This window comes from Ambystoma mexicanum, chromosome 4p (genome assembly GCF_040938575.1).
Source record: "Ambystoma mexicanum isolate Mex_15411 chromosome 4p, UKY_AmexF1_1, whole genome shotgun sequence".
NCBI lineage: Eukaryota > Metazoa > Chordata > Amphibia > Caudata > Ambystomatidae > Ambystoma > Ambystoma mexicanum.
In genome coordinates this window covers 302,448,522-302,473,826 of record NC_090927.1, presented here as the reverse complement: position 1 = coordinate 302,473,826, position 25,305 = coordinate 302,448,522, and the positions used below count along the sequence as shown (strand labels likewise).

At 43.8% G+C, this 25,305-nt stretch overlaps 1 protein-coding gene across 7 annotated transcripts in view; it reads right to left on the bottom strand.

Annotated features, from left to right (window-relative positions):
* The window catches only part of ITSN2 (intersectin 2), a 2,589,317-nt gene that overhangs the window by 353,899 nt on the left and 2,210,113 nt on the right, over positions 1–25,305 (bottom strand). The window contains exon 31 of one of the 7 annotated variants that reach the window (XM_069605857.1): positions 517–1,032. The exons of the other annotated variants lie outside the window; for them this stretch is intronic. Within the exon in view, the coding sequence (XP_069461958.1) occupies positions 1,031–1,032 (2 nt within the window). The 3' untranslated portion in view covers positions 517–1,030. Of the gene's footprint in view, positions 1–516; positions 1,033–25,305 lie in introns of those variants that run through there. 7 annotated transcript variants of the gene reach the window in all.

The following is a 25,305-nucleotide window of genomic DNA, read 5'->3' as shown; positions in this document are numbered from 1 at the left end:
GATATCCTTTTGGTTCATTAGCATCAAAAACAAGTGCAGCGCAAATTGCCAGTGACTGCTTAAAACAATATCGCTCCTAAAGATACTAATGGAAAAATCATGAATAAATAAATGCCTACTATCGTTCCGACTACTTAAATAATACATTGTTAGAAAAAAGCATTTACACTTGCAGGTACAAACCAGGCCAAGTAAAAAGGGCACCGCTGGCACATATGGGTTAACAGTGGCATTCTGTAGAATAGAAAGGCCTAACCATTCCAACATCAGAAGACCATCTGGAACAGGGGCAGCCGGAGGTTAACTTTTGAACTCAGTGCAATCTTAGCCTGGAAAGCACAGTGTTGCTAGTGCTAGGGGACGGGACAATGGACAAATAAAACCAGAGAAGCTCTTCCTGTCCCAAATGACCTGATTGCATTTGGCAACCGCAGCGTGATTTGACTGAACAATATTAAGCAGGTCACTGCGACACAAAAATTAACAGAAACCTGCTAAAAGAATACACGGCAAATATTTCAATCTAGCATGTTCCATGCAAAATGAAATCACTTTATCTTAGCAATACATCTTAGCAATAATCCCTAGCAAAAGCATAAGAACAGCAAGTTAACCAATACACACGCACGCACGCACGTACGTACGTACGTACATACATACACATGCGTACCATTTTTGTGCACATAGTGGGTCTTTGTGTGCCTGGACACACACCATGCAAGATGAACTTTATTAACCATGCTAATTAGCTGTACGTTATCAAAAAAGAAAACCAAGATGGCCACAGGAGGAACCAGAATGAACAGCAGTGAAAGCCACACAAAGACCCACTATCCATTTTTTTATTGTAGAAAATGTGTCTTAATAATTATATAATTAAAAAATAGCCTCAAGTGATCTAACATTCAAACGAAGCAAATGGATTGTGCAGAGCATATTTAACCAGGGCTGTCCACTCTGCTTCCAACGCTATAGTCAAACTTGGATAGTGGGTCTCTGAGATGCTTTCAAACTGGAGGACAAGACTGGGTCCTAAAAAACAAACAAAAACACGAGGGATAAAATAAACACAACTCAGGAGACAAGGCAACTGAAATATCTAGAAACGTACAGTTGCAACAATAATGGCTATTGCTGGAAATACTTCTAAACATTTAACAAAAAACAAATAAAATATACTAGGTCTTGATCATGCATATTTAACATACAAAGTGCAATGGTTAAAATATGGGATTTCAAAATATGTCTGATGTTGCATGCCAAGCCAGATGATAACCATTATTGGATGTTGCTGTTTATTTAGACTTCTCAAATCGCGATAATGCACTATTTCTGCTAACTTCAGAAAAGTGTCTCAACGAGATGCACAAGAAACAAGTCACAAAACTTAAAAGTAACTCCCTTTGTTGTGTACGCTTTCATATTTTCTGGAGATTCTCAACATCACCTTGTGTAGATTAACATGCGTATAATATGAGATCCTTCCCCTTTCTCCCTTTCACCGTTATTTACAGTCTGTGAACATCACCTGGGGTAGTCAATTTGTAGGTCTCTTTGCAACCTTCTCCCCTCAGCAATAGTTCAGTGTGCCCTTTTGGGTGAGGAACAAGATAATATGGGATAGATTCTGAACTGGAGACTTTAGGTAAACAGAAGTAACTTTGTATTCTCGAAAAGGAAATTCTACACATGCACATTACAGAGTACCAAGGAATGCACCTGTAAACAAATGAAGACAAAATAGTCTAGAACTAAACAGGACTTTTATAAAAGATTTCAACAATTTGAGGATTCTTTGAATAAGTGCAAAGTATCTACTATAAACGCCTTAACGAAAAAAGGACTGATGCCACCAGTGAATTCTTTGTGAATTACACACCAATTTTCTTTGCAATGCTCTACAAGAATCAATCCGAAGCAGGAGCACCCTCCACTAGTTTATCCATTCAGGCAATTAGCACTCGAATCCCCAGCGGGTTTATGACGCTTTATAAATGGTTGATGGGGATATACTTACACAAGTTCGGGACAGATTTCCAAGTGACTCACTTTGTACATTTCAGTAAAAAGAAAATGACCAATGATTACTGCAGTTGCAATCGCACATCTAAAAGAGTGAGCTGCAAGACTTCAAGAAGAAATTGCAAGGGGTCAGAAATGCGAGATGGACACAAAAGGTATAGTTTCCTCAAGGTTTGGCATTTTTTATTCAATAAAAAGGTGTGCGATAAATGCCTATCTTTCCCTATCCTAACAAGGAGGTCTTTGCCGGGCAAACCAAAAGTAAAGAAAAATGACTTACTGTCCAAAAAGTTGCTGACCCCACACTAATGCACACAACAAAATTATACAAGGAATGTTTGGCTGTCTTCAGTTCAACAAAATAATACACCAATTCAAACAAAGGTTTTCGAAAGTACTTGTGACCAGGGTCGTGCTCCCTTCCCTTGGATCAATTCAGGAATACCATGAGCAAAGTTCTGATTCAACTAAGTTCTGTTCAGTGTAGTAAAAAGTATTTTACATTCACTGTGTCCTTTCACTTAGTAAAGTAAATATCTCTTTCACAGATGCTTGGTCACAAAATCAAAACAACTGTTCTACTCCACAGGATCCTTCTTGGTAAAGCAAACATCTCTCTCTCAAAATACAATTTCATAAACCAAGGCAATTGTTCTCTTCAGAATGCCAAGCAATTATTGGCATACCACACTTATGCTTCAAATGAAACACATGTCAGGATAGCAGAGCAACTACTTTTTAACAAGTTCTTTCCACCACACCTTTTAACAACAAACGCACTTCTTAAAATCATCTTCTTTCCTGGTAGACTCACCTGCCAGGACTACAATTGTACTTTGTGGCAGAATGTGTTCCAAGATTCTCCACACCAGTATCCTATGTGAGGAGGTTTTAACAATGGCTGCTTCTTTTGTAGTCTTTTGACTATTGATAATGTGGCTTACAGATTTTGCCAAGTTGGTATCCCACAAAAGAGGAATTGCACCCTTGTTGCCTCTGTATTACTCTTATGTAGCCTTTTGGCTGTTGGCAATGCATGTTACAGGTTTACCCCAGTTGGTGTCCCACATAAGGAGAGTTGCACCCCTGCTGCCTTTGTATTACTCCTTTGCAGTGAAGTGCAGGCGGAAAGTGTTTTGGTGTGCTGGATGGCTGCTTTTCTCCTTGCAGAAGTGTAAGACTGGAAAATAGCAGCGGACCCTTTAACACCTAATTATCTGTTTTAAAGCCCCCCGCCTGTGCTGGGAGCAGACTGTGGACGCTAAGTTTCAGACTGCAAACTCTGCTCTAATCACTTTGAGTAACTTGGGTTGGTAAGATTCTGACTAAACTTTGAAAGAGCCAATCGGTTAAATCCACGGAACTCACTCTGTTATTCTATAACGTGGGATTCAGGCAGAAAACTTTCACCTGTGTTGTTTTCCTATTTGCTTAAGCTGAGTGTCAAGCACCTGAACTGGGTTGCTCACAAGAGCACTCTAGTGGTGTAACGTATATACATATTGGAAACGGTTTGCTGATTTGTTCAGAATACTGTTCACCACAGCGGCTCAGGGAACAGAGTTTTAATTAAAGCCCAAAGTCTATCATATACAAGAAGCGATCCAGCATGCTTTTGAGAAAGAAAGAGGCTTTAGTGTGGTGGATGCAAGCTCGTTCCTTTCTCCATCTGTATATTTAAGAGCCATGTTGATCTCCGTCCAACCAATTACCTGGAGTTTGGAAGCAATGATTGCAGCCTTTGAGCCGCCTAATTCCATGTTGAAACTGCAAGGATCTCAGAATTGAAGGAGTAATTAGTGTTGTTAGAGCGATATCTACAGCAAAGATCAGAGTCTCATATTATAACAAAGGATAGCATGAGATGCACTCAGCTTGGAGGAAGGCTCTAGCTAACACTGTAAATACTGTATCACTTCTGTGAGACAGGCATTACATCAAGAGAGACAGTCTCAAAGTTAACAGTTTGCAAAACCTTTATTCAATAAAGTTCTGGGGTTGGTGTAATACCTAGCTGGCCCTAACTCTAAAGGGATTGTTCCCTCAACTGATGTTTCTAAGGGCTGTCGATGTCTGAAAGTCCAAAACAAAAACCAGTATGCATCTATGCTTGCCCTCACTCTTTGACAAAATGTGATAGGAAGTCTTCCTAAAGAAAAATAGTGACTCAAAACGAAATGTAAACCACAGCTGGCTTCAGGTAGTCTTAACAATAGCTGTAGTTCTGCCAGTTCAAAATAGTTAAACTCAAAGCGTTGCTCTTGGAACCTTCCACGTAGGGCTCTTGCAGTAAGTCAATGAAGTTTACAATGTCTCTGGGTCTCTTGGGGTTCCCTTCCCCAAGGTTTGATCTTTCCAGTTCCTAACAAAAAGACACAGTTCCTGTTGGGCCTCTCAGGGTTCCCTTCTCCAAGTCTAGGCCTTTCTTGAAAAAAAATCAACAATTTCTTTAGTGGGCCTCTTAGGGTTCCCTTCCCAAAGTGTGGGCCCCTCTTCACTAAGTTCAACAAAACATAACAATTCTTCTTAGGCTTCTCAGGGTTCCCTTCCCCAGGCTTATGCCTCTCCGTTTTCAAAAAAAGTGTTCAGCTTTATTAGGCCTCTCGGGGTTCTTTTCTCCAATCCTATGACCCTCAAATTCAAACACAAGTTCAGCTTGTCAGAATGTACCTTTCTCTTGTAGACAGTTTGATTCACATAGAATCCTCTCATGGGGTAGAATCAGAGACTTTCGAAAACGCCAGGCACTTTGCTCCTCCTAATTTCTTGTACTTGTTTTCCTTTTAACCATTTATCTTCAGGTGCTTCCTGCGCTCCTTTATAGCTCTGTGTTTCTTTCACTTTGTCATGCGCACTTGCATCTTCTTTTGCTTTCTCTTCTTTCACCTTGTTGTGCCCCTGGCACCTTCCTTTGATTCACTTTCTCTCCACTGAGCCTCTTGCACATTTACTTCTTTACTTTCGTGCATCCGTACACCTCTCAGTTTTCCTTATCGTGCCTCTTGCACCTGTCTCTTGCACATTTACTTCTTTACTTTTGTGCACCCCTGCAGTTTTCCTTATCGTACCTCTTGCACACTTATTTCGCTCTTCAGTGCTCAATTGCACCTTTCCTTTAATTTGGAGTCACTCACACCCCTATTCACTTTCAAGCCTTTTGCTTTCTTTCCACTCCCTTAGCGCCTTTCTCTCGCTTTCCATTCACTTTCCGCTTTCTTTCTTGCTTTCCGCTATGTGCCATTTTGCAATATCCGTCTTTCTCCCTTCCCACTCCAGCTAGCCATACGCTCCAGAGTTTCTCCTGCTTACTTGTTTGAAACTCACAGGGTAGCGTTGCGCTGGCGAGCAGTCTTTCTGGCACATGGGATTGAGGTCAGGATCGCACCACCTGCCCCCTCAAACCCACTTGGGACTGGCACATGTCCCAGGGGAACGGGCAATTGTCTGCACATCGCCAGCAGGACACAGGCTGCCTCGCTCCGGCTCCCTGGAGACACGGCTCCCTAGCCACGTGGCAGCCCCTTACAAACACTGGGCAGCGTCTCAGCACGCCGTTCTCCTCCGGATCCTCCAACCTTCTCCTCCGGCAGCTCCCTGCTCCTTGGCTCCTCTGGTCCAGTAACACCCCCAGCTTGCTCATACTCTTTGGCAGAACCACACCTTTTATAATGGTGTAGAGTCAAGTGGAGTCAGGTGCTCCCGATCCCCTCCTCTTCGTCTCAGTACTTATTGGAAATGGGCAGGGGAGATGAAATGTGACTGTAGATTAGATTTATTTAGTGAAACATTAGTAGGTGATGGACAGGTGGTATAGGAAAACCCTCTAGCCTTGGTTTTCTCTGAAGGGATAGCTTTCCCTCTTGGTAGGTCACTCTGTGCCCCTGACATACTGGCATACAAGCATCGGACTTGATAGTATTCCCTGTGGTCTAGAGTAGTGGAAGGCGGATGGATACTTCCCTTAAGACCATGTCTGTCTTATTGGATCTTTTTTCTCACCTGGTTTCCTATAATAAAATTCTTTCTTGTCCTCCCTTGGATCGGGGTTAATGAGGCCTGGATCTGGGATGATGGAACAAACATATCCCATTAAAGCTTCCGGGACTAGTACTTCCTCACTCATCTTTCCGTTGGGCTACTGCGTCTCCTTCGGATGGTCTCCCTGCAGTTCCAAGCACCCCCTGCCCGGGTGATCCTCCCTCACTTTTCCGCCACCAGGTTTGGGATCCAAGAGCGATGCCCTCCCCCGGCCACCTGAGCAACGTATCCCAGGGGACTGCTTGTGAGAACGCCCTCAGGTTTCTCACACTTTATACTCAAACCCTTAAGCAACACATTCTAATTGGACTGGCTGGTTAAGAACAATGTTTTGAAAATGTTATGTCGCACGGATTGAATATTTTGAACTGTCCTCTTACTGATTGTTTCTCAAATAAGTTTGATGTGAGGAGTGGCCAAATGCATGCTCTGTTGGAAGTAGACTTGGAAACGGTGGCCGTAATGGACTTTAAGAGCTATGGGACCCTCTGTTTACAGGTGAGAGAGAGCAAGAGGGAGAGTAGATTGTGAATAAGAGCAATGTGTCAGAGACCGGGCAAACTCGCTCTCTGGTTAATGCAGGGAAATCTGCGCTGGTCGCAAATTATATTATATCCGGAATCTTAAATCGGACAGCTTTCTATGCATTGGCTGCGAGTAACACAGAGAAAAACATTGCCTCTGAGAAGGAATGTACACCCAAAACTCGACCATCAAGGAAACCTTCAAACAAGGAATTGTTAAAAGTAGAAGGCTGAAGCGCAATCAAAGATCAATTGAACGAGAGACCTGTAAGGGACAGCCAACTAGCAGAGATTGAAAAAACCATCCTGCCGCACAAATCAAAGGTTAATCAACAAAGAACCTTGAAAGACTTCTTTCAAGTGGCAGGTACAAGCACAGACAAACGAGCCTCGAGGCCACTTGGTGACAGCCCCACAGTCCATTTCTTGACCGACTGAAGTATTTTAGAAGCAGTCTCTTTACTAGAAGACATAGGGGACTGAGTAATAATTCCCCTTATGGAGCCAAAGGGGGCACAAATGAGAGGTGAAGAGGTTATGGATGCCGCTTAAATAAATTTAGAGGAAATGGCATCTATATTGACAGAACATTTGTCTTTAAGCTCCATTTCATCTCCTGAGACCCATATGGACAATGGCCTCCATGAAACCCCGCGAGAAATAGATGAAAGTGTGAAATTAACGGCTCCCTCTATATCCACTTTAAATTAGGTATTAAGCTGATTTGTAAGTCTGCATGGGAATATAAAGGTAAAATTGACAGAAAAACCTCTACAACTGAGCAGGATAAAGATTGCCCTGTTCCTGTTAAAGGATTCAATGGACAAAAAAGAAAACATTTCAGAAGAAAGGAATAGGGAGTCTGGAGTCTGAACTAGAGAGGGCAAACGAAAGAGCAAAAAGGAAAACAGTGGAAAAAGGGGCCTTGCAGGACATAAATCCCAATAAGAAGCCAAGCTGGGATCTGTCAAATAAATCTGTAAGAATGATTCAGAAGGTGGAGCAGGGGACTGATGGTATCTATGAAGTACAACCAGGAACTACTCTCCATTGAAAGATATACCAAGAAAGGCAGCAAGAAAAACTAAGAATGGTCAAAAGAACTCCAGGAGACTGACATGGGGGCATTCAGAGACTAAAACATGCAAGATTTACACTGGAAGGGTGGCACAAACCAGTCCAACTATACAACTAGTAAAAAGAGACAGATCAACCCAAACCCAAAAAACAATTAAAGAGCTAACCAGGAGGAAGCGTGAGCCCAGTCCAGTGATCAGATAATAGAGCGTCCTGATGCAACTGAAGGCAGTGCATCTAGGGCTCAGAATAATGCACAACAAAGTACTAAACCAATAATGAAAGACGGTGAACAACAAACTGAGATTCAAGGGGGAGAAACCAAATAAATTAACACTCAGATCATAGTGAACTCCCTCAAAGATGCATTAACTCAGATAACCAGTTAAAAGACACAATGCCAAGTGGAAGTGGGGTTGGTCTTAGCAATGAAGGGATTCAAGTAAAAAAAAGATGGGAACCAATATTCGGTTGTGGGAAAGGGGACCCTAATGAGTTCCTGACAACCAAAAAAAACAAACTGTGACCACCCAATCGCAGGCAGAATACCTAATTTCTGAGGTAATTACAGAAGTGGAATAGAATGCCGGAATGGAAAATGGTAATCAGCAATCCTCTCTAACGCAATCTCAGAGATCATACACACCAGTTACCTCCTCGGTGAGAAAGGTAAATGAAAATAGGAAAGATCAAAAAGTATTAGAGAATAAGCCCCAGCAGTTTGCCTTCCCGAGAATATGACTAGAACAACTGTCACCAGTGGAAGACCACATGTTACTGAACAGATGCGCAGTATTACAAATAACGAAGGAATTTCCGAAACTCTATCTCATCTCAACGCATTATATCTATTACATCAATTTTCTATATGAAGACTGTACAAAGATCATTGAAGTGGGACTCAAATCACGCATGGGGATAAATGCAATGTTATTGGTGGAGGAACACTTTTATAAACTGTGGTATGGGATTACAAGTCATATCCGAAAAGAAAAGGGCCCTCTGTTGAATTTAACAATACTGGAAGAAGATAATTCAAAGCCTCAGAGTCAAGTCATACTACCGGAAACAAAGACATGATAAAAAGAGGAAAGGGGGAGGCCGACACAAACCAAAAATACACCTTGTTGGGACACTAAGAGTAAAGTGTGGTCTTTGCTGCCGGATATTCTATTATTTCAGAAACTGGGGAGAGTAATGTGTCACTTTAGTTAAGCAGGATATTGCGAACCTTTAAATGAAAAGAAACTGGATGCAACTCTCCTATTAAGAGGTCAAATAGGAGAATACTGTAACCGGCATTGCCAAAGCCAAAAAGAGGTAATAAAACAAAAGGGATACATCTTTCCTGAAGAGGGATATCCAACAAGGGGACATTGTGACCTGCATTGCCAAAGCCAATGAAAGTTGAAAGTGACAAAGCAATTTCAATGTAGCCGTCCCAAACAAGATACCCGTGGGAGAAAGTTGTAAAGTATATTGCCAGCAGCAAATAGGTTGTGTAGAAAGAAATAGGAAACGGCAGGAGAAAAGCCCTCCTTGTAGAAAGGATCAAGGGGAAGAGAACTGTAACCTGCATTGCCTATTGGCAAACAGATTGATGTTAAAATCTTTGTCTTTGCGTGCAATATATTTGTGGAAGAAGTAAGACAATTGTGTTGCAAGTCAAAAGACTTACCCAAGAAGCCGTTGTCGGTTCAACTTTCCTCATTAAGGATTTAAGTGTGGAAAGTTTGGAACAAGCCTCAACACAGAGTACAAGTTGTAATAGTAGTATTATCCTGGCAGGCGAGTACATCAGGAAAGGGTCAATTAGTGGTTAGTCCTGGTAGGCGAGTGGACCCGGAAGAAGATACGTTGAAGTACTGTAAACGTGTAAATGAACCATCCTGACTAAGGTGTTGCTTATGAAGAAGAAATGCGATGTGATAAAAAAGTGATTGGCTTTCTGAGAAAAGGAACATTTACATTAACTTTTGACTTGATGTACGAAGAGAGAATTTTTTTGTTTGCCAAGCTTAAGAGTGAGAAATCCTTTTGGAACTAAATTAGTCCCTTTGCCAATTGAAGAACATATTGGAACTGTGTATTCTACCTGGAGTGGAACTTGGCTAGTGAAAAGAACTTTCCTGAAATTGAACATTGGTTTGAAACATCCTAAATTGATTCTGGGGAAGGGGATCCAACCCTGGTCAAAAGGATTCCTGTTTATAACTTTTGTGTTTGAATTTATATGTTGTATTGTGACGTTTAAATCACCAAATAATTCCCGTTTGATTTAGTTTAATGTATTAGTGTGAGGACAAATAACGTTGGACATTAGGTCATTTTCCTTTAGCCTTAGTTTGTTAGGTAGGGAAATTCTTGTTAGGCCACAGAAAGATAGGCGTTTATCTCACCCCTTATTTAATAAAATAGCAGCAAGACTAAACTTACAAGTAGGTCTTGCACTGGAGAACGTGATAATAATGAACCTTTGCTGGAACCCTGTGGGCGCCAACGTAGATGATTCTTTGGAGAATTTGTCGGATGTAATATTGAATGCGATGTCCTTGTAGGGTCCTGTGGGTTTCGTGATGGCGGTAGATCTGAGTTCGTACTGTCTGTTGAATCATCCACTAACTTAAGAGTCTGTGAGAATGGTAAGAAACTGTTGAAGTATTTTGAAGAGTGGAATGTGTATATGCAAACAGGAATGTTAAAGGAGACTTGAAACCAGCCCCAACTTGGAAAAGGGCCTCAAGCTAGATTATCGACTACATAGTCCTCTCCAGGGACAAGTTTGTCGCTGTGTCTCTATGGAAAAAAAACAAACGGGGTACAGCAACCATAACATGCTGACCGCAAGGCTGTCTTTAGAGGTGACAAGAGCTGAGATCAGGTCCCAGGAAAGTTTATTGGTCAATTTAGGGAGACAGACAGAATCTCAAAATGTAAAGGGGATGACGTGAAGCTGAATGAAAACTTAAGCGAAACCCTAGGTTGCTTGACAAAGGATCAACTAGATTCAAAATGCTTTCCGTCTAAATTTGTGAAGTTTACATGGGACCAAGATCACCCAGTGCACAGACGGAAAGTTAGGGTAAATCAGAAGTATGCTTTTGACTAAGAAACCTGGGAGCACAAAAGGGAATTAAGAAAGAACATCTAGGCCTTGAACCACAGACATCTAACAAAGGTAGACTTTCTAAGGGAGAAAAGATATTTAAATATAGAATATACCACTTTGAGCTTGCCACTTCCTCCAAGCTCAAAGAGAGGGTGAACTAATGTTGGAAATCTTATGAGGAATTTCTGGTCAATCCTGAATCAAGCCCAGGGGTCACAGTGTCTTCTAAAAAGTAACGCTGTAACAGAGCGGTTGGAGAGAATCTTTTACAGATTTTTATATGAAGCCAACAGGTGAGGCCAGAGGGAAGATTGAGAATATGCCCTGAGAGTTACTATGAAACAGTGAGGATATTGCCTCGTTGATAACAAAATCATCATCTTCAAGAGCTGCTGGACCCAATGGTTTAACTAATGCCATTTTAAAATCTGACACTGCCATCTGGTCCAAAATATTGTTGGCCCTGTTTAACAGCGTGGTCCTGAAAAGACAGTGCCTGCCTCCTTGGAAGACAGCTATTATAATACCTATCTACAAGAAGTGCGATGGGGCAGAACCTGTCTACTATTGCCCAATAGCCCTTCTGGATACAGGTAGTAAGACATTTGCGGGCGCAGTCTTGAAAGAACTAAAACTGTGGGCCACCAATAGGGGAATTCTGCATAGATACAAAATAGGTTTCAGAAAAGGCATGTCTACATCTCTTAACAGTCTTATAATACACGTTATGTGTGCAATGGCTTGGACTAAGGGCAGTCCTCCCTTATATAGTGCCTTGGTGGACCTATCCAAGGCATTTGATACAATCAATAGAGAGTGTCTTTGGTCGAAGCTAAGGCATTGGGGACTGCCTGTAAATTTGCTGTCAATAATAGTGTATCTCCACGAAAATACACAGATACAAATCAGACTAGATGATCAGGGACATCTCTCGATTTCAATGATCAAGAATAGAGGTATGAGGCAGGGGTGCATTTTAGCCCCCTGCCTCTTTAACCTGTACTTGGCCGACTTAAATGAGGCCTTAAGCTGCCATGCACTTGGCAGCCCTAAGCTGGGGAGCAAATTAATCCGCTGGATAGCTTATGAAAATTACATAGTCTTATTGGACCATACCCCGATAGGCATCCAGCGACTGCTGCACACCCTAGCGGACTACTCCTAGAGAAACAACTTACTCATTATGCTATCTAAATTTGGAATAATCTGCTTTAGTAAGCCCACAGAGAAAATAGCTGCCTTCAAGTGGACCCTAAATGGAGTAAAATAAAACAATTAACCTGTCAAATAAAAAACTACTGGACAAATGTCAATTTTCCACCATCCCTCTGAACAATTATTACAAGGGCAAGATCATACCAATAGTGTTGTACGGGATGGACGCATTATCACAATCCTGGAATTTATACTGGACCCGAATAGAAGGTAGGTTGTGGAAAAGAGCTCTAAACTTACCACAATCTTGTCCGATGGCAAGACTGCACTTTCAGCTCCGTTTAAATTATCAGAGGACCAGTCTGGACTGGAAATTGGTGTCACTCTACCTATTAATACAGTTACCCCAAAGCAATCCTTATATGAGGATATTAGATTCTTGCTGGAGGAGGGAACCAGTAAACTACAGGGAACAGTGTCCTCAATTTGGTAAATATGTGATGGCACGGTTGAGGATCTATTAGCCAACCCAATAGGGATAAAGTTGGCAATTATGAGAATTGATTGGATGAGCACGATAGATCAAATGCGTTATGCTCTGTACAAATCCTTCTCTCCCACTGATAAACTAAGAGGCTGTTTACTGTGAGGGGTCAGAAATAGGAGACGGACAAGTAGTGTTTTCTCACAAGTTGCCATTTTATTAAACAATAAGGGTGAGGAAAATACCTATCTTTCCATAGCCTATCAAACTAAGGCTAAAGGAAAATTACCTAACGTTCAAATATTGTCGCTCACACTCATTCATACAACAAACTTATAAAATAATTATCTGGCTGTTCAAACTTATAAAATAACATTTAAATTCACACAGGTAAATTATAAACCTAAATCCTTGTAGCAAGGGTTGAATCACCTTCCCATTGATCAATTCAGAATGTTTTAAACCAAAGTACAAAATCAAGACAGTTCTTTCAATAGCCAAGTTCTACTTGAAATATAGCACAAAGTTCTGTTTATTCCATATGACATTCACTTGGCAATATAATGGTCTTATTTTCAAGAAATACTTCCCACTCTTCAACTGCTGTTTGACGGACCAAACAGACTTTATATTCATATATCAAGTCTGCATGCAAAGTAATTATTCTTTTCTCTGACGACCAATCATATTTCATTAAATCACATTTCTTCTTCATAAGCATCACAGTTTTATCAGGATGATACCCCAATAGTTCATTATGGATATACTACTCTCTTCCACCACAACCTCCTACCACATTGTAGTACTTTAATTTCTTCTTTCTAGTCCACTCACCTGCCAGGACTAACCACTAAATGTACATTCCTGGTATACTTGCCTTCCAGGATAAAAACTCCTGCTGCTACTACTACCAGTACTTTGTGGTGAGGATTGCTTCAAACTTTCCACATTCACATCCTCAATGGGGAAAGCTAAAATAACCGCTTCAGGAATGATTCTTCTGACTTTTAACAACTACAAGATGGTTATAACCTCTTCTATAAGGATACAGTACACATTGACAATGTCTCTCACACTGATCCATTTGCCCTAGGCAATGCAGGGTATATTCCCCCCGCCCCCTTGATGATTGTTACAAAGAGGGCTTCCTTTATGCCATCTTTGGTTTTCTTTAATTGTCTTTCTTTGGCTCAGGCAATACTTGTCACAATCTTCTTTTATGGATGATCTTCCCTTCTGTGAAACCCATTCACTTTCTTTAAATATTGTTCCCTTTTGGCTTTGACAAAGGTGGTTTCAATATTTCTTTTCACTCTCTCTTTTAAAATAAGAGTTGTGCCCAAATTGCCTTAATTCATTAGTTCAATATTAATAGCTTCCTTTATGAGCCAGTGGTCTGACTCAAAAGTGCCCCGGGGTCGTCTAACCAAGGCCAACTCACTGGTCTTTCCGTGCACCTCAGCTGGGCCCGCTGCTCCCATTTTCCTTTTGATGGATCAACCTAGGTGTCTGACCTCCTGTAGTTGAAACTGCCTCTGCTCTGCTCACACTCCAGTGAACGCCACACACCAGAGCAGCACACAGGACCAGGAGAGCTTCTTTCCCAAAGGACAGCAAGTTTGCATACCGCTTCCCGCTGTGCACTCTCTGCATTCCACAGGGCTCCTGACCTCTGCTGCAACTTCGACACAGCGTCCCGATTCGAAAACAGCAGCGGCTCTGTCTCCTATTAGTTCCTTCTGCTTCTTCTGCTTCCACGGCTTCTCTCCCTTAAATGGCCCATACCTGAAGGGTCTTTAAGTGTTTAAAGGTCCCACTCAGGTGTGGGTCATTGATATTGATATTTTATTTGTATCGCGCTCGTACACAAGTGCTTCAGAGCGCGGCGAGGCAAGGGAGGGGAACAAGGGAGAACACCACAACAATCTTACTAGCCCCAGTGACATTGAGAACGCGCAAGTGCATGGGAGAGGGAAAGGGGAATGTTCATGGGAAGGGGGGAGAAGTGAAAAGTGCTAAGCAAACGAAAGAAATACAAATAATAAGTAAATAAAAAGCAACTAACAGTGGTAGTGCAGCCAGCAAGTGGCAAGTGCTAGGTTTAAGGAAACAGACAGGGGGTGTCTGATAAGTGGAAAAAAAAAAACGGGGGGTCTGTAGGGTTACAGATATAGACCCCAGTGCAAGGGATTGCCAGGAGGCAGTGCAGGCGGGTGGCAGGGTGAGCAGGTACCTGCGCACGAAAGTCAGAGGGCAACCAGGTGCACGATGCTAGACAGAACAGATCAGCAGGGGAGAAGAGGAGCGAAGGCAGAAGCAAAGAGGAAGGTCTTGAGGTGCTTCTGGAACCGGAGATGGTTCTCCTGAAGTTTCAGAGTGGCAGGGAGGCTGTTCCAGAGGGAGGCCCCAGCCGAAGACCGAGATCTACCCCCAGCTTGTTTCTTTGAAAAACGACTGACCCTGAGGGAGTCCGAGGTGGAGGAGCGAATAGCTTGGGAGGGAAGGTATTTACAGAGGGACAGATGAAGGTATTTTGGACCCAGGCCCCAGAAAGCCTTGTGGACAATGCAAAGGGTCTTGAACTTAAACCTTGCAGCCACTGGGAGCCTTCTGGAGAGATTTCAGGGCTGGAGAGAGATGATCCCAGGGCTTGAGGCCAAGGACAAGTCTTGCAGACCTGTTCTGGATAAGTTGCAAAGGGTGGTGAGTAGAAGCAGGTAGATTTAGAAAGAGGCTATTGCAATAATCCAACCTAGAGAGAACCAGGGCTCGAGAGACAGTGAGCCTCTGATGGAAGGAGAGGAAAGGCAGAATACCTCTGAGGAGGTGCAGTAGGACGTTTGACTTTTTAGAAACATCTGAGATGTGGGCAGAGAAAGAAAGCGCAGAGTCAAAGATGACCCTGAGGGTGAAGGTGTGCCAATGAGGAGGATCTCAGTCTTGCTGGCGTACAGGCAGAAATTGTTGGTGGCACACCAATCCTGAATGGCAAATAGGCAATCAAAGATGAGAGAAGAAGAGGTGACGTAGGGAAGCCTGAACATGAGTTGAGTGCCATCAGCATAGCACTGAAAATTGGAGCAGAAAATGGCAATACGTTTGGCGAGAGTTGCCAGGTATTGGTTGAAAAGCCAGGGTTAGCGGTTAGACCACATTGGAACACTGCATGTAGAAAGGGAGATAGATGAAAGGAAGGACCCAAGTTTGACCTGGGAGGGTCAATCAGAGAGGAAAGAAGTCAGCCAGGCTAGAGCCTGATCAGTGATACCCAGGTTGTCACAGAGACGGTTGAGCAGGATGGTATGGTTGACCGTGTCAAAGGCAGAAGAGAGATCGAGTGGGATGAGGACAGAGGGGATGTTAGAGTCAAGGTTAGAGAGCAGATCTTCACAGATGTTCAAGAGAGCATTTCCGGGCTTCTGGCAGCTCTAAAGCCAGACTAATGGTCGGGGAGACAACCAAGAGAATCTGAGTGAAGGTTAAGCTGTGAGTTGGCCCAGAAAAGGAGTGATGGAGATTGGGCTATAGTTAGCCGGGCAAGAAGGGTCACCTGTGGGTTTCTTGAGAAGAGGGTGCACAAGAGTGCTTCAGAGGGGAGGGGAAGGCTCATGAGGCAAAGGAGAGGTTGCAGAAATCAGCCAGGGAGGGTGTCAGTGTGGTCATTGATGGTTTTGGAAGAACAGGGAGGAAACCATTTTGACAAGACTTTCATAGATCGGACTTCTCTAGAGACCTCATCAGGAGAGAAAAGAGGAAAGGACGAGAAAGAGGGTGTGGTGTGGCTGTAGAAGGGCCAGAGTTCACAGAAGCAGGGGACGAGAGGGGGAGACGAGAGGGTGGACAGGTTTTTGAGATGAAGTGAGAGGCAGGGGCTGTGGAAAGGGACTGCAAGGCGACAGGAGAGGTAGAGAGTGCAGGAGGGTTGGCCAGCTCCTTGCAGATTTTGAAGAGTTCGGCCGAGCTGTTAGATGCCGCAGAGACACATGCTTGGATGTGGGCTCTCTTCTTAGTGTGGACAGATAATTAGTATTGCCTTTGGAGCAGGCAACAGGCCAGTTTATCAGAGGATGAACAAGAAGCCCTCCATTTCCTTTCAGCCAACCTACACTTACTTCTAGTGTAGCTAGATCAGAGTCATACCAAGAATGGCACTTGGTTTTGGGCTTCAAGGGGATCCTCATGACACAGGCAAGAGCATCAAGAGTATCAGAAATAGAAGAGTAGAGCATAGACACGGCTGTATCAGGATGTGAATAAGCCAGAGGTGGGGGTGGGGGGAGAGAGCATGTGGCAGTGAAAGCCTCAACTGACACGCTTCATGGGCCAGATGTCCAAGAAGGTAGGTGGCAGTGTTCGGGTAGGCCTGGTCTGGGGGGAAGAGAGGGAGAGATGAGAGGAGAGTAGGGAGTGATCGCTCCAGGAGAGAGGAGAGATCTGAGGGATGGAGAGGGGGAGGGCAGAGGAGATCAAGACATCAAGTGTGTGCCCTGCAGAGTGAGTCGGCCAGAGGGGAGGACAGAAAGGGAGAGCGAATCACAGAGAACAAGGAGAGTCTAGATGGATATTGAGGTCACCAAGGAAGAGGAGTTGAGTGGTTGAGGCCAGGAGGGAGGAGGAGAGGTCCGCCCACTCAGAGAGAAACGAGGTGATCTGACCAGGAGGCCGGTAGATAGTAGCCACGGTAAGAGTGTGGCTATGAGAGAGAGAAAGCCTGCAGACAAGGCATTCAAAAGAGGAGTGTGTCTGTGTGGGAATGATATAGGCGGGAATCCACTCAGGAAAGATCAGGGCTACACCCCCTCAGGGCCGGGTGGATCTGGGTGCGGAGAGGATCCTGTAGCCATCAGGGAGGAGTGTGTCAAAGCTCATGACAGAGCTGGCCATGAACCATGTCTCCGTAAGACCAAGGACATCGAGGTCAAGTTCTTCCAGGAGGCCAAGAATGCCCCCTTGCGCTGGGAACAGTCTGAACTTTGTAACTTTGCGAGGTAAATTTGTGCAAACATTGTCAGTCTAGAAAAATGGATATCTCTACTTTGTGACCGCAAACGTATTTTGGTGGCCGTGGGCCAACCGTCTCATGCACGATATGACAGAATATAGATTTTCGAGTTTGCCAATGAACGACCATTTTGATGTAACAAGAATCGCCATTTTGTTTTCTAACCATTGCTCATTGCTTTCTGTTCCTATTGCTTCGCAGTATATTTTCCGCTTACACTGCTCGACTGTAAAACAACGTTGTCTGTATGTGAAAAGGACAAGGCCGCAGGGCCGAGAGGATAACAAGAGTTCGTTGAAACACAAATGTAGGCAGCACCAGGAAGAATGCCCGGCTCCCTCCCGAATGTAGCCTTGAAGCAGAGCTGCAGGGCATTTAATCATTTCACAGCTGCAAGCCAGTCTTATTATATGGTAGAATATGTTAGAATAATTCCGCTAAAGGCTTCAATTATGCTTTTCTTACGGTCCCCCCTTTGCTGAGCCCGCTAGAGTGTGTCGGCTCCCAGTACACGAATAGCACCTAATAGATAGCAAGGTCCGGAATGCAACTCTTACCCCCCATATGTAGCTCGCTTCCAAGAACAGAAGCGCTGGGTTCTATTCAACAACTGAAAGATGCCTTCGCACTCACAAATTGCAAATTGTTACTAGAATATATGTTTGAAGGTGTCATAGTTGTTGGAGATGTCAATCATCACACCAAGTTCAAAGAAACCCAATAAAAGGGGGGTGTTAAACATGGCATAGCTGATTGTTTGATATGCATTTTGTATATATGTAACTGATGTACGTAATTCACTCTCTTGCGTCCCTCGAGGTCTAGAGATACACGTCGCGGGGCATGAGACCGAGTTGGCCAACTGAGACTTTTGTTTTGCAATAAACCCTAGCTTTGGGAATACAACCTCGTGTCTGGCGTATCTATCGTTTGTGGTGACTCGCCTTGTTTCCATAGACGTCAGGGTCCCCTAGGGGCCCCTTTCAACATGACAGAGATATGTATGTATTTCGGAGAAAAATGTATACGTTGCAGGAAATCATAAACTGTCTGGAAATTGACAACCTGAGCAAACCAGAACTGTATATAAAAACAAACAAACCACAATGTAAATTGCTCAATTTCCCTATGGCTGTTTGCAGACATAGATGAACTTGGGTTTGCTTGAATTGAATAAACTGCTGTTAATATATGACTTGTGGCTGAGGGCGCTTCACCTTATTTGTAGTACCAGATTTGGAATTTACAATTACCGTCCAGGACGTGGGGCAGAACTTTAGTGGCTGTCTGATGGGTCTTTTGAACTCCCTAGAATACAACACTTCGAGTCAGTGCTGTTACAGAAAAAGGCTAGACGTGCCGCTTTTGATGCTGTTCGGGACTGGCGAAAAGAGCCCACCCAGCGCTTCAAAAACAGGGAGAAATTTGCACGCAAACATATTACCCAAGCGGAAAAGGCTTTAGCACATGACCAGCAAAAACAGGACGAGGCTCTTAGGGCTATGTATAGGAACTTCCAATTATAAGTACAGAAAATAAACCCATCAAAAGATTTGCATGCATCTGATGAGCTAATGGACAAACAGCTGAGTGAGATGCAAGCACCTCCTTCAGCACCACCACTCCCTCTCTATGTTTCACCACTACCTGTGCGCATACAGCCACCAGCTCCTGACACACGCACTGAGTCTTGGCCCACAACCCCTTCCACATCGGAATTGCCTAAAACCTCACCCCGATCTCTTCTGCCAATATTCCTCTTATGCAATATACACGCTCCCTCAGCACCCAGAGACCAGGGCTTCGTAGCACACTAACAAGGAGAGAAAAGGGAAACTTAGAATTAAAAGCGGAAGACTGACTTTATGTTAAAGAGGGATGAAGCAGCTGCTCTCAGCTCTCTGAAGATGAGCAGAGACATTTATTAGGACCCATGGGGGACATACTTGACAGCTATGGACAAAGCTTACTGATACCGCGGTACCTAGTGACTTACAGCGACTGAACTATTCCGTTTGCATCCTCACTTCATTGGAAGAAACACATCAGCACGTGTCCAACTTATTCTCTCTGAAGAATTAATTGTATGACTTATACCTAGAAAGATCTCGCCCCACATTAGATACACCAAAGAGTACCCTCCCCACTGAAGAGATACGCAAATGCTCATAAATGGATTTCAGATGCCCCCATCGCCCCTATAGAGATCCATGACACTTTCACCCAATATTCCCTGTCCATTCAGAAAAAAGTGCTTTAAGTTATGGCTGAATATTTGCAAGACGAATGCCTTAAGAAAAATGTGTGCTGTCCAGACGATATTATGAGGATATAAAAACACACGTTTGGTGATGACACCCCACTGACTTCACTGTCCCTCGACCTAGATTTGCTCCTAAATAATAGGTTTGAGAATCCCACTGCGCAATTACCCATGAGAGAAGTACCCCCTACTTTTGAGCCTCAGAAAGAGGAACCGGCCGTTGGCGATGTACTTGCAAGGGTTATCGCCACGCATCAGATCTCCCAATTTGTACATGTCCCCTTCTCAAGGCAGGAAGTTAACACTCTTAAACAGTCCATCCCCGACATCAGAAAGAATCCCACAGGATTTTATAAAGAAATTAAGTCCGTTTTGAACTCCACAATTTTCACTTTAGGGGACATAGACTTGTACATAGTAGCTCACAACTTTTGGAGACTATGCGCCAAGAGGGGATTTTTAACCTCCCATGGCACTAAGATTCAACGCGGTCCCTTGATAGCGCAACTATTGTCGGCATTGGCTTTTCCTAAACAACTGGCCATAATGAAATACGCCGCACACCAGAGAATCACTGAGGATATTGGGCAAGGGAATGCATTTACAGACAAAATAGCTAAGCAAACTGCCACAGATCCACAATCAGGAATTGATTAAGTATAGGGACCTGCCAGGTGGGTCTCAGAGTGGGATGATGGAAGAAGGTATTAGCAGTGTGAAAGCAATTCAAGCTGAGGCCATAGCAGAAGAAATTGAACAATGGGGTTCTGGACCAGCAGGGTTGGTTGATGAAGGATGCTGGCTGATCATGACAAACAAAGATGGATGTTGCCCAAAGGTTAGCTGTAGTTACTATTGCGCATGGGCCAGCTCACATTAGTGCGAAGGATATTTGTAAACATTTAGACCCAGTATGGAGAAATGACAACATCCCTAAAATTGTGGAACAATTCAGAACTGTATGATCTGTCTGCAGCATAACATTGGGAAGGGAACACCAGCACCTAAGGGTCGTTTTGGACCTCCTTCCATGCCATTCGAAGTGATCCATTTTGATTTCATTGAATGGAATGATGCCAAAATTACAAACGTGTGTTAGTAGTAATATGTGCATTTAGCAAATGGGTTAAGGCCTTCCCTCTGAAGGATAATACTGCTATGTCAACTGCAAGTCATGATCAAAGAGTGCTTCCCTAGATTTGGGTTACCTTGAGTAATATGGGCCGACAACAGAGCTCATTTTATTGCCGCCACAATACAACAGGGGTGTGATGGGTTACTGATCAAAAGGAAATTCCATTCCTGCCGGCATCCTCTGAGTGCCGGTTTGGTGAAATGTCAAAATGGAATACTTGAGAATAAGCTAACAAAGGTGTGTTCACAGAGTAAACTGAAATGGGCTGATGCCCTACCCTTAGCTCTATTGTCCATGCGAACCACAGCTCAGGCAAAAACAGGCCTTTCTCCATATGAGAACGCATCCAGACCTAAGAAACTGTCCGACATTTAATATCCATTATTGGTTGATTATTGTGACCAGTTGACTCAAAATGTGCGTTTGATTCACCAACAGGTTCGTGCAGCCAGCACTGCCCGATAAATATGTGGGCCCTGGAAACTGCATTTGACTGGGGGATTACGTCCTCGTAAAGGACTGCGAGTGAAAATCCAGTCTTGCAGCTCGTTGGAAAGGACCTTCTCTGGTGCTACTGGCCACTGAGATGGCTGTTTGAGTGGATGGAAAGAAGCACTGGATCCATGCAGCACACCCGAAACGAGTGCCCTTGCCTTTGCCCTCCCACAATTGGGTAAAGGAGGGGGTAGGAGATTCTGAACAAGAGTTCGCCCCCAAGTACGTGATTTTCAGTGACAGCAAATACACTGATCCTGAGTTCGAGCAGCTAGATTGTTCACCTCCTACCCCGGATATTGACACCCTGTTCACGGATCGCTCTGTGCCCTGAGTGTCCAAATATAACCTTCGACCAGGGAAATAGTTAAGGAAGAACCTTTTTGCGCATAGGAAAGTCTGGTATAATACTGCACCCACAAGAAACCAACTATATTCCCTCCATACCCCCCAAAGATGCCTGGAGGTACAGGGTGGGCAGGGAAAAGAAGACTACAAGCAAGATTGGCCACGTGGTCAGGTGCCACCCACGGATGAACTCATAGATCCTGTTTCAGTCAGGCTTCTTAAAGAACACTGAAAGATTATGCCTGTGTTTGGGGCACACATGAATGAGGACATGGAAAGTATTGCCACTGGAGAGACCAGGTCTAAGGGATTATGGTCACCTAGGGACAAATGTGTAATTATAACTATTGTAGCGTGTATTGTACTCATATTGATACCTATGTTGTGGTTTTGGGAAAGCTCTCACCCCCTTAGCTCACTGTTGCCCACGGTCAGCTCGACTACCCTGTCTCTTATTCATGTACACTCCCATACACTTCGCCCCCTTGATCTTGAGCACATAGAGGGTTATCTCAATAACACCCTCATAAGAATAATGATTGATACTCATGCGATCCTAAACAGGACAAATGGAACAAGTTAATTACCTGTAACTGTTGTTCTCCAGCATGTGTCTGGCATGGATTCACATGCTCATGAATATCCCCCGTCGTCAGGTTGGGAATCCTCGGTAAAGAAAAAAATCAGTTTCAGTTTCTTTTCTAAACCTGTAATGAGCATGTGAATCCATGCCACCCCCCATGCTGGAGAAGGAACAAGTTACTTACCTGTAACTGTGTTCTCCAGCATGGGTCTAGCATGGATTCACATGCGAACCCTCCCACCTACCCCTCTGCGGCTCTTCTCTTGGTCCTACTGCCACTTTACGTGCTACCAAATCTGAAGATGGCTGCCAGAGGAGGGGCTTAGGTAGAGAGCAGTCATTGGCTAGGGGCAGTATGACCCAGATACCAGTGACTGGTTATTAGGAGAAAGACCGAAACAAAACTGAAACTGATTTTATTCTTTTCAGAGTATTCCCAGACTGACGAGAGAGAATATTCATGAGCATGTGAATCCATGCCAGACCCCATGCTGGAGAATGTTGGGTATGTTCTCACCTCCCACAACACAGTGAGAAAGGTTTAGGTTGGTACATATAGCCTCTCCCATTATCAACTCCTTGCCATGCTTCCTTTAGGACTCTGTTTTTTGGTAAATTGAATGATAGCACCACTGGTAACTTTGATGGGACAAATATCAATACGTTTGATCAACAGGTTTTACTGCCTCTGCGATGCTCTGTCTCTGCTAACAAAAGCACTACCAACACCAACCCCTTCAAACATACAGATAGAAATTCTAGGCCATACCAATCAATGATATCATTTTGAATGTCACCAGTAGGAAATAGGGAAGCAACTCCTCCAGCTTACACCATCAACAATAATCCCGACACGGTACCATTTTGTTTAAGTTCTAGGTATATGGGTAAATATGACAACTGTATGTATACTGCGGTTTGGGCAGGTCTTACTGTGCTCTGTTATACCTGCATCAGTGGCGTTGCTTCTTCTTATGGGAAGAGGACGACGATGAATGGCTGACAAGAGCCACAATCCTTAACATCATGATCTTTACAGAGCACCACAAGGCAGAGGCCATGCGGGTCGGTGATTGACATCTTGGAGTTGCAGTCTTGGCAACGCTTGAACCCGGAAGCCTTAGGAGCTGACACATTGATGAGATTTGTATTGAATATGACAATTTTGTTGAATGTTAAATTATTCTCACGCGAGCCGTTCTGAAAAGCAACGTGCTGAGCGTGCGGAAAACAGGAACTGAGGTAACAGAGGGGGCATAGTGACGTAATATATATGGTGGCCGAAGTCATGTCTGGAGTCGACGAGTGGCATGGTTGAGTCGTACTATGCCCCCTGTCGAAGAAAAAGCTTCTGAGCAGCTGACGCTGGAAGGGATATCTCATTAGGAATCTGCGGGAGAATGCAATCCATTGAAGTAGGGCAAGTCAAGGGGTCTAGACCCTTGTCTCTGCACCAAGATTGGGTCTGCAGTCATGAACAGAGCTGGGGGGAAGGCCTGCTGGTAGAAAGGAGTTCATCCAAGACATCGGTTGACAAATCCCTCTCGTCTCTCAGCAGCCATGCATGAAGGTTATGGCTGTTAAAGTTAATGTGGAGAACTCTACCTCTGCCAACTGGGAGAGCAGGTTCGCCCATCCTGAAGGCTCAAATGAGGCACAATGTTCGGGTCCAGAAGTTCTGGGGATGATGTTCTCCCGGCCCAGGACAAAACAAGCAGGATCATTGTGTCCTAAACTTGTAAAGAATCTGTAGAACCAGCAATTGGCCAGCAATCGGAAACGCATAAAGGAAAGCAAAGTTCCACTCAGCAATCAACGTGTTCCCCCAGCTGGGAAATTCCCTGGAGCAGACGGCTCACACTTCTTCTTGACACTGCAGTCAAATGTGGCCCACTTAAGGGGCCCCAAAATGGCAAAGCACTTGTCCAGAACTTCATGGCAGGGCTCCCACTCATAAGAGGTCGAGGTTTGCCTGCTCACAGCATCCACAATTATGTCCTCTGTGCAGGCAAGATGGGCAGCCGACAGATGAACAGCGTTCTACAGAGCCCAGAACCACAGCTTCATCGCTGCACAGTGATCAAACCATAAACTTTACAAATCCATGCTCCCCATTTACAACTACATGCACGTTCGGGGCTTGCAGGATCTACTACAATGTCTCCCCAGTAGGTATACTACCTCCTCACAAATAGCACTTCTAGAACTCAATAATAGGTGTGATTTTACCATTAAATCCTACAGCTGGGAAGTTTTGCACATCTGCACGATGAAGAGTGATTATATATAACAAGTCTCAACAGCTATGCTGTTGGCACTGAAAAACTAAACTTGAATCCTTTGTTACCTCGTATGACCCTTTCCCCTTCTGATTTGCTGGGTACCTGAGCTCTTATTTATTCATATGCAGATCATTCCTACAGTTCTAGTACAGGCCCAACTTGCAAATAGCTGTAATTACCACCATTTAATCTAAATGATTTACTTTAAAATATATCATAGCTAACATAAGAGCTACTGGATATACAGAGGGTTCCTACAAGACATCAATTTCAACGGTTTGAGAACTTGTCCATCTCTTTTTATAATATTTGCACTTTGAATGAAATAGCAGTAATTTGTTATTTTCATGAATGCTAATGATTTATCTTCATAAAATGTAAATAACAAAAAATAGTTACATGTGCAATCTAAGGGTATCCCATTCACTAGGGGTGGATGGTGCAGTTGGGAAAGCTGCCCTGTCATTCACCTAAATCCTAGTAGGAGTTGATTCCTAGACTGATCCAGTGCTCGGAAAAAGAACAGTGCTCTGCAAAAGAAAACTAGCTGTAAGATGTGGATTGTTTTCTCTTCCAACTTTTTCTTCTCCACAAAGGGAAGCACCATTTACAGATGCTATGGCAGGACTGGGAAAGTAAAGAGCACACAAGGCGAAACTGCTCTTATCCTGGGATATATTAGAGCCATAAAACACTGGCCACACATTCCTGTACCACTTTAAGGAATATGAATTGGCAAGACTCAATACTCTATTGTGATCCTGCCCCTGGCACCAAACACAGCGCCA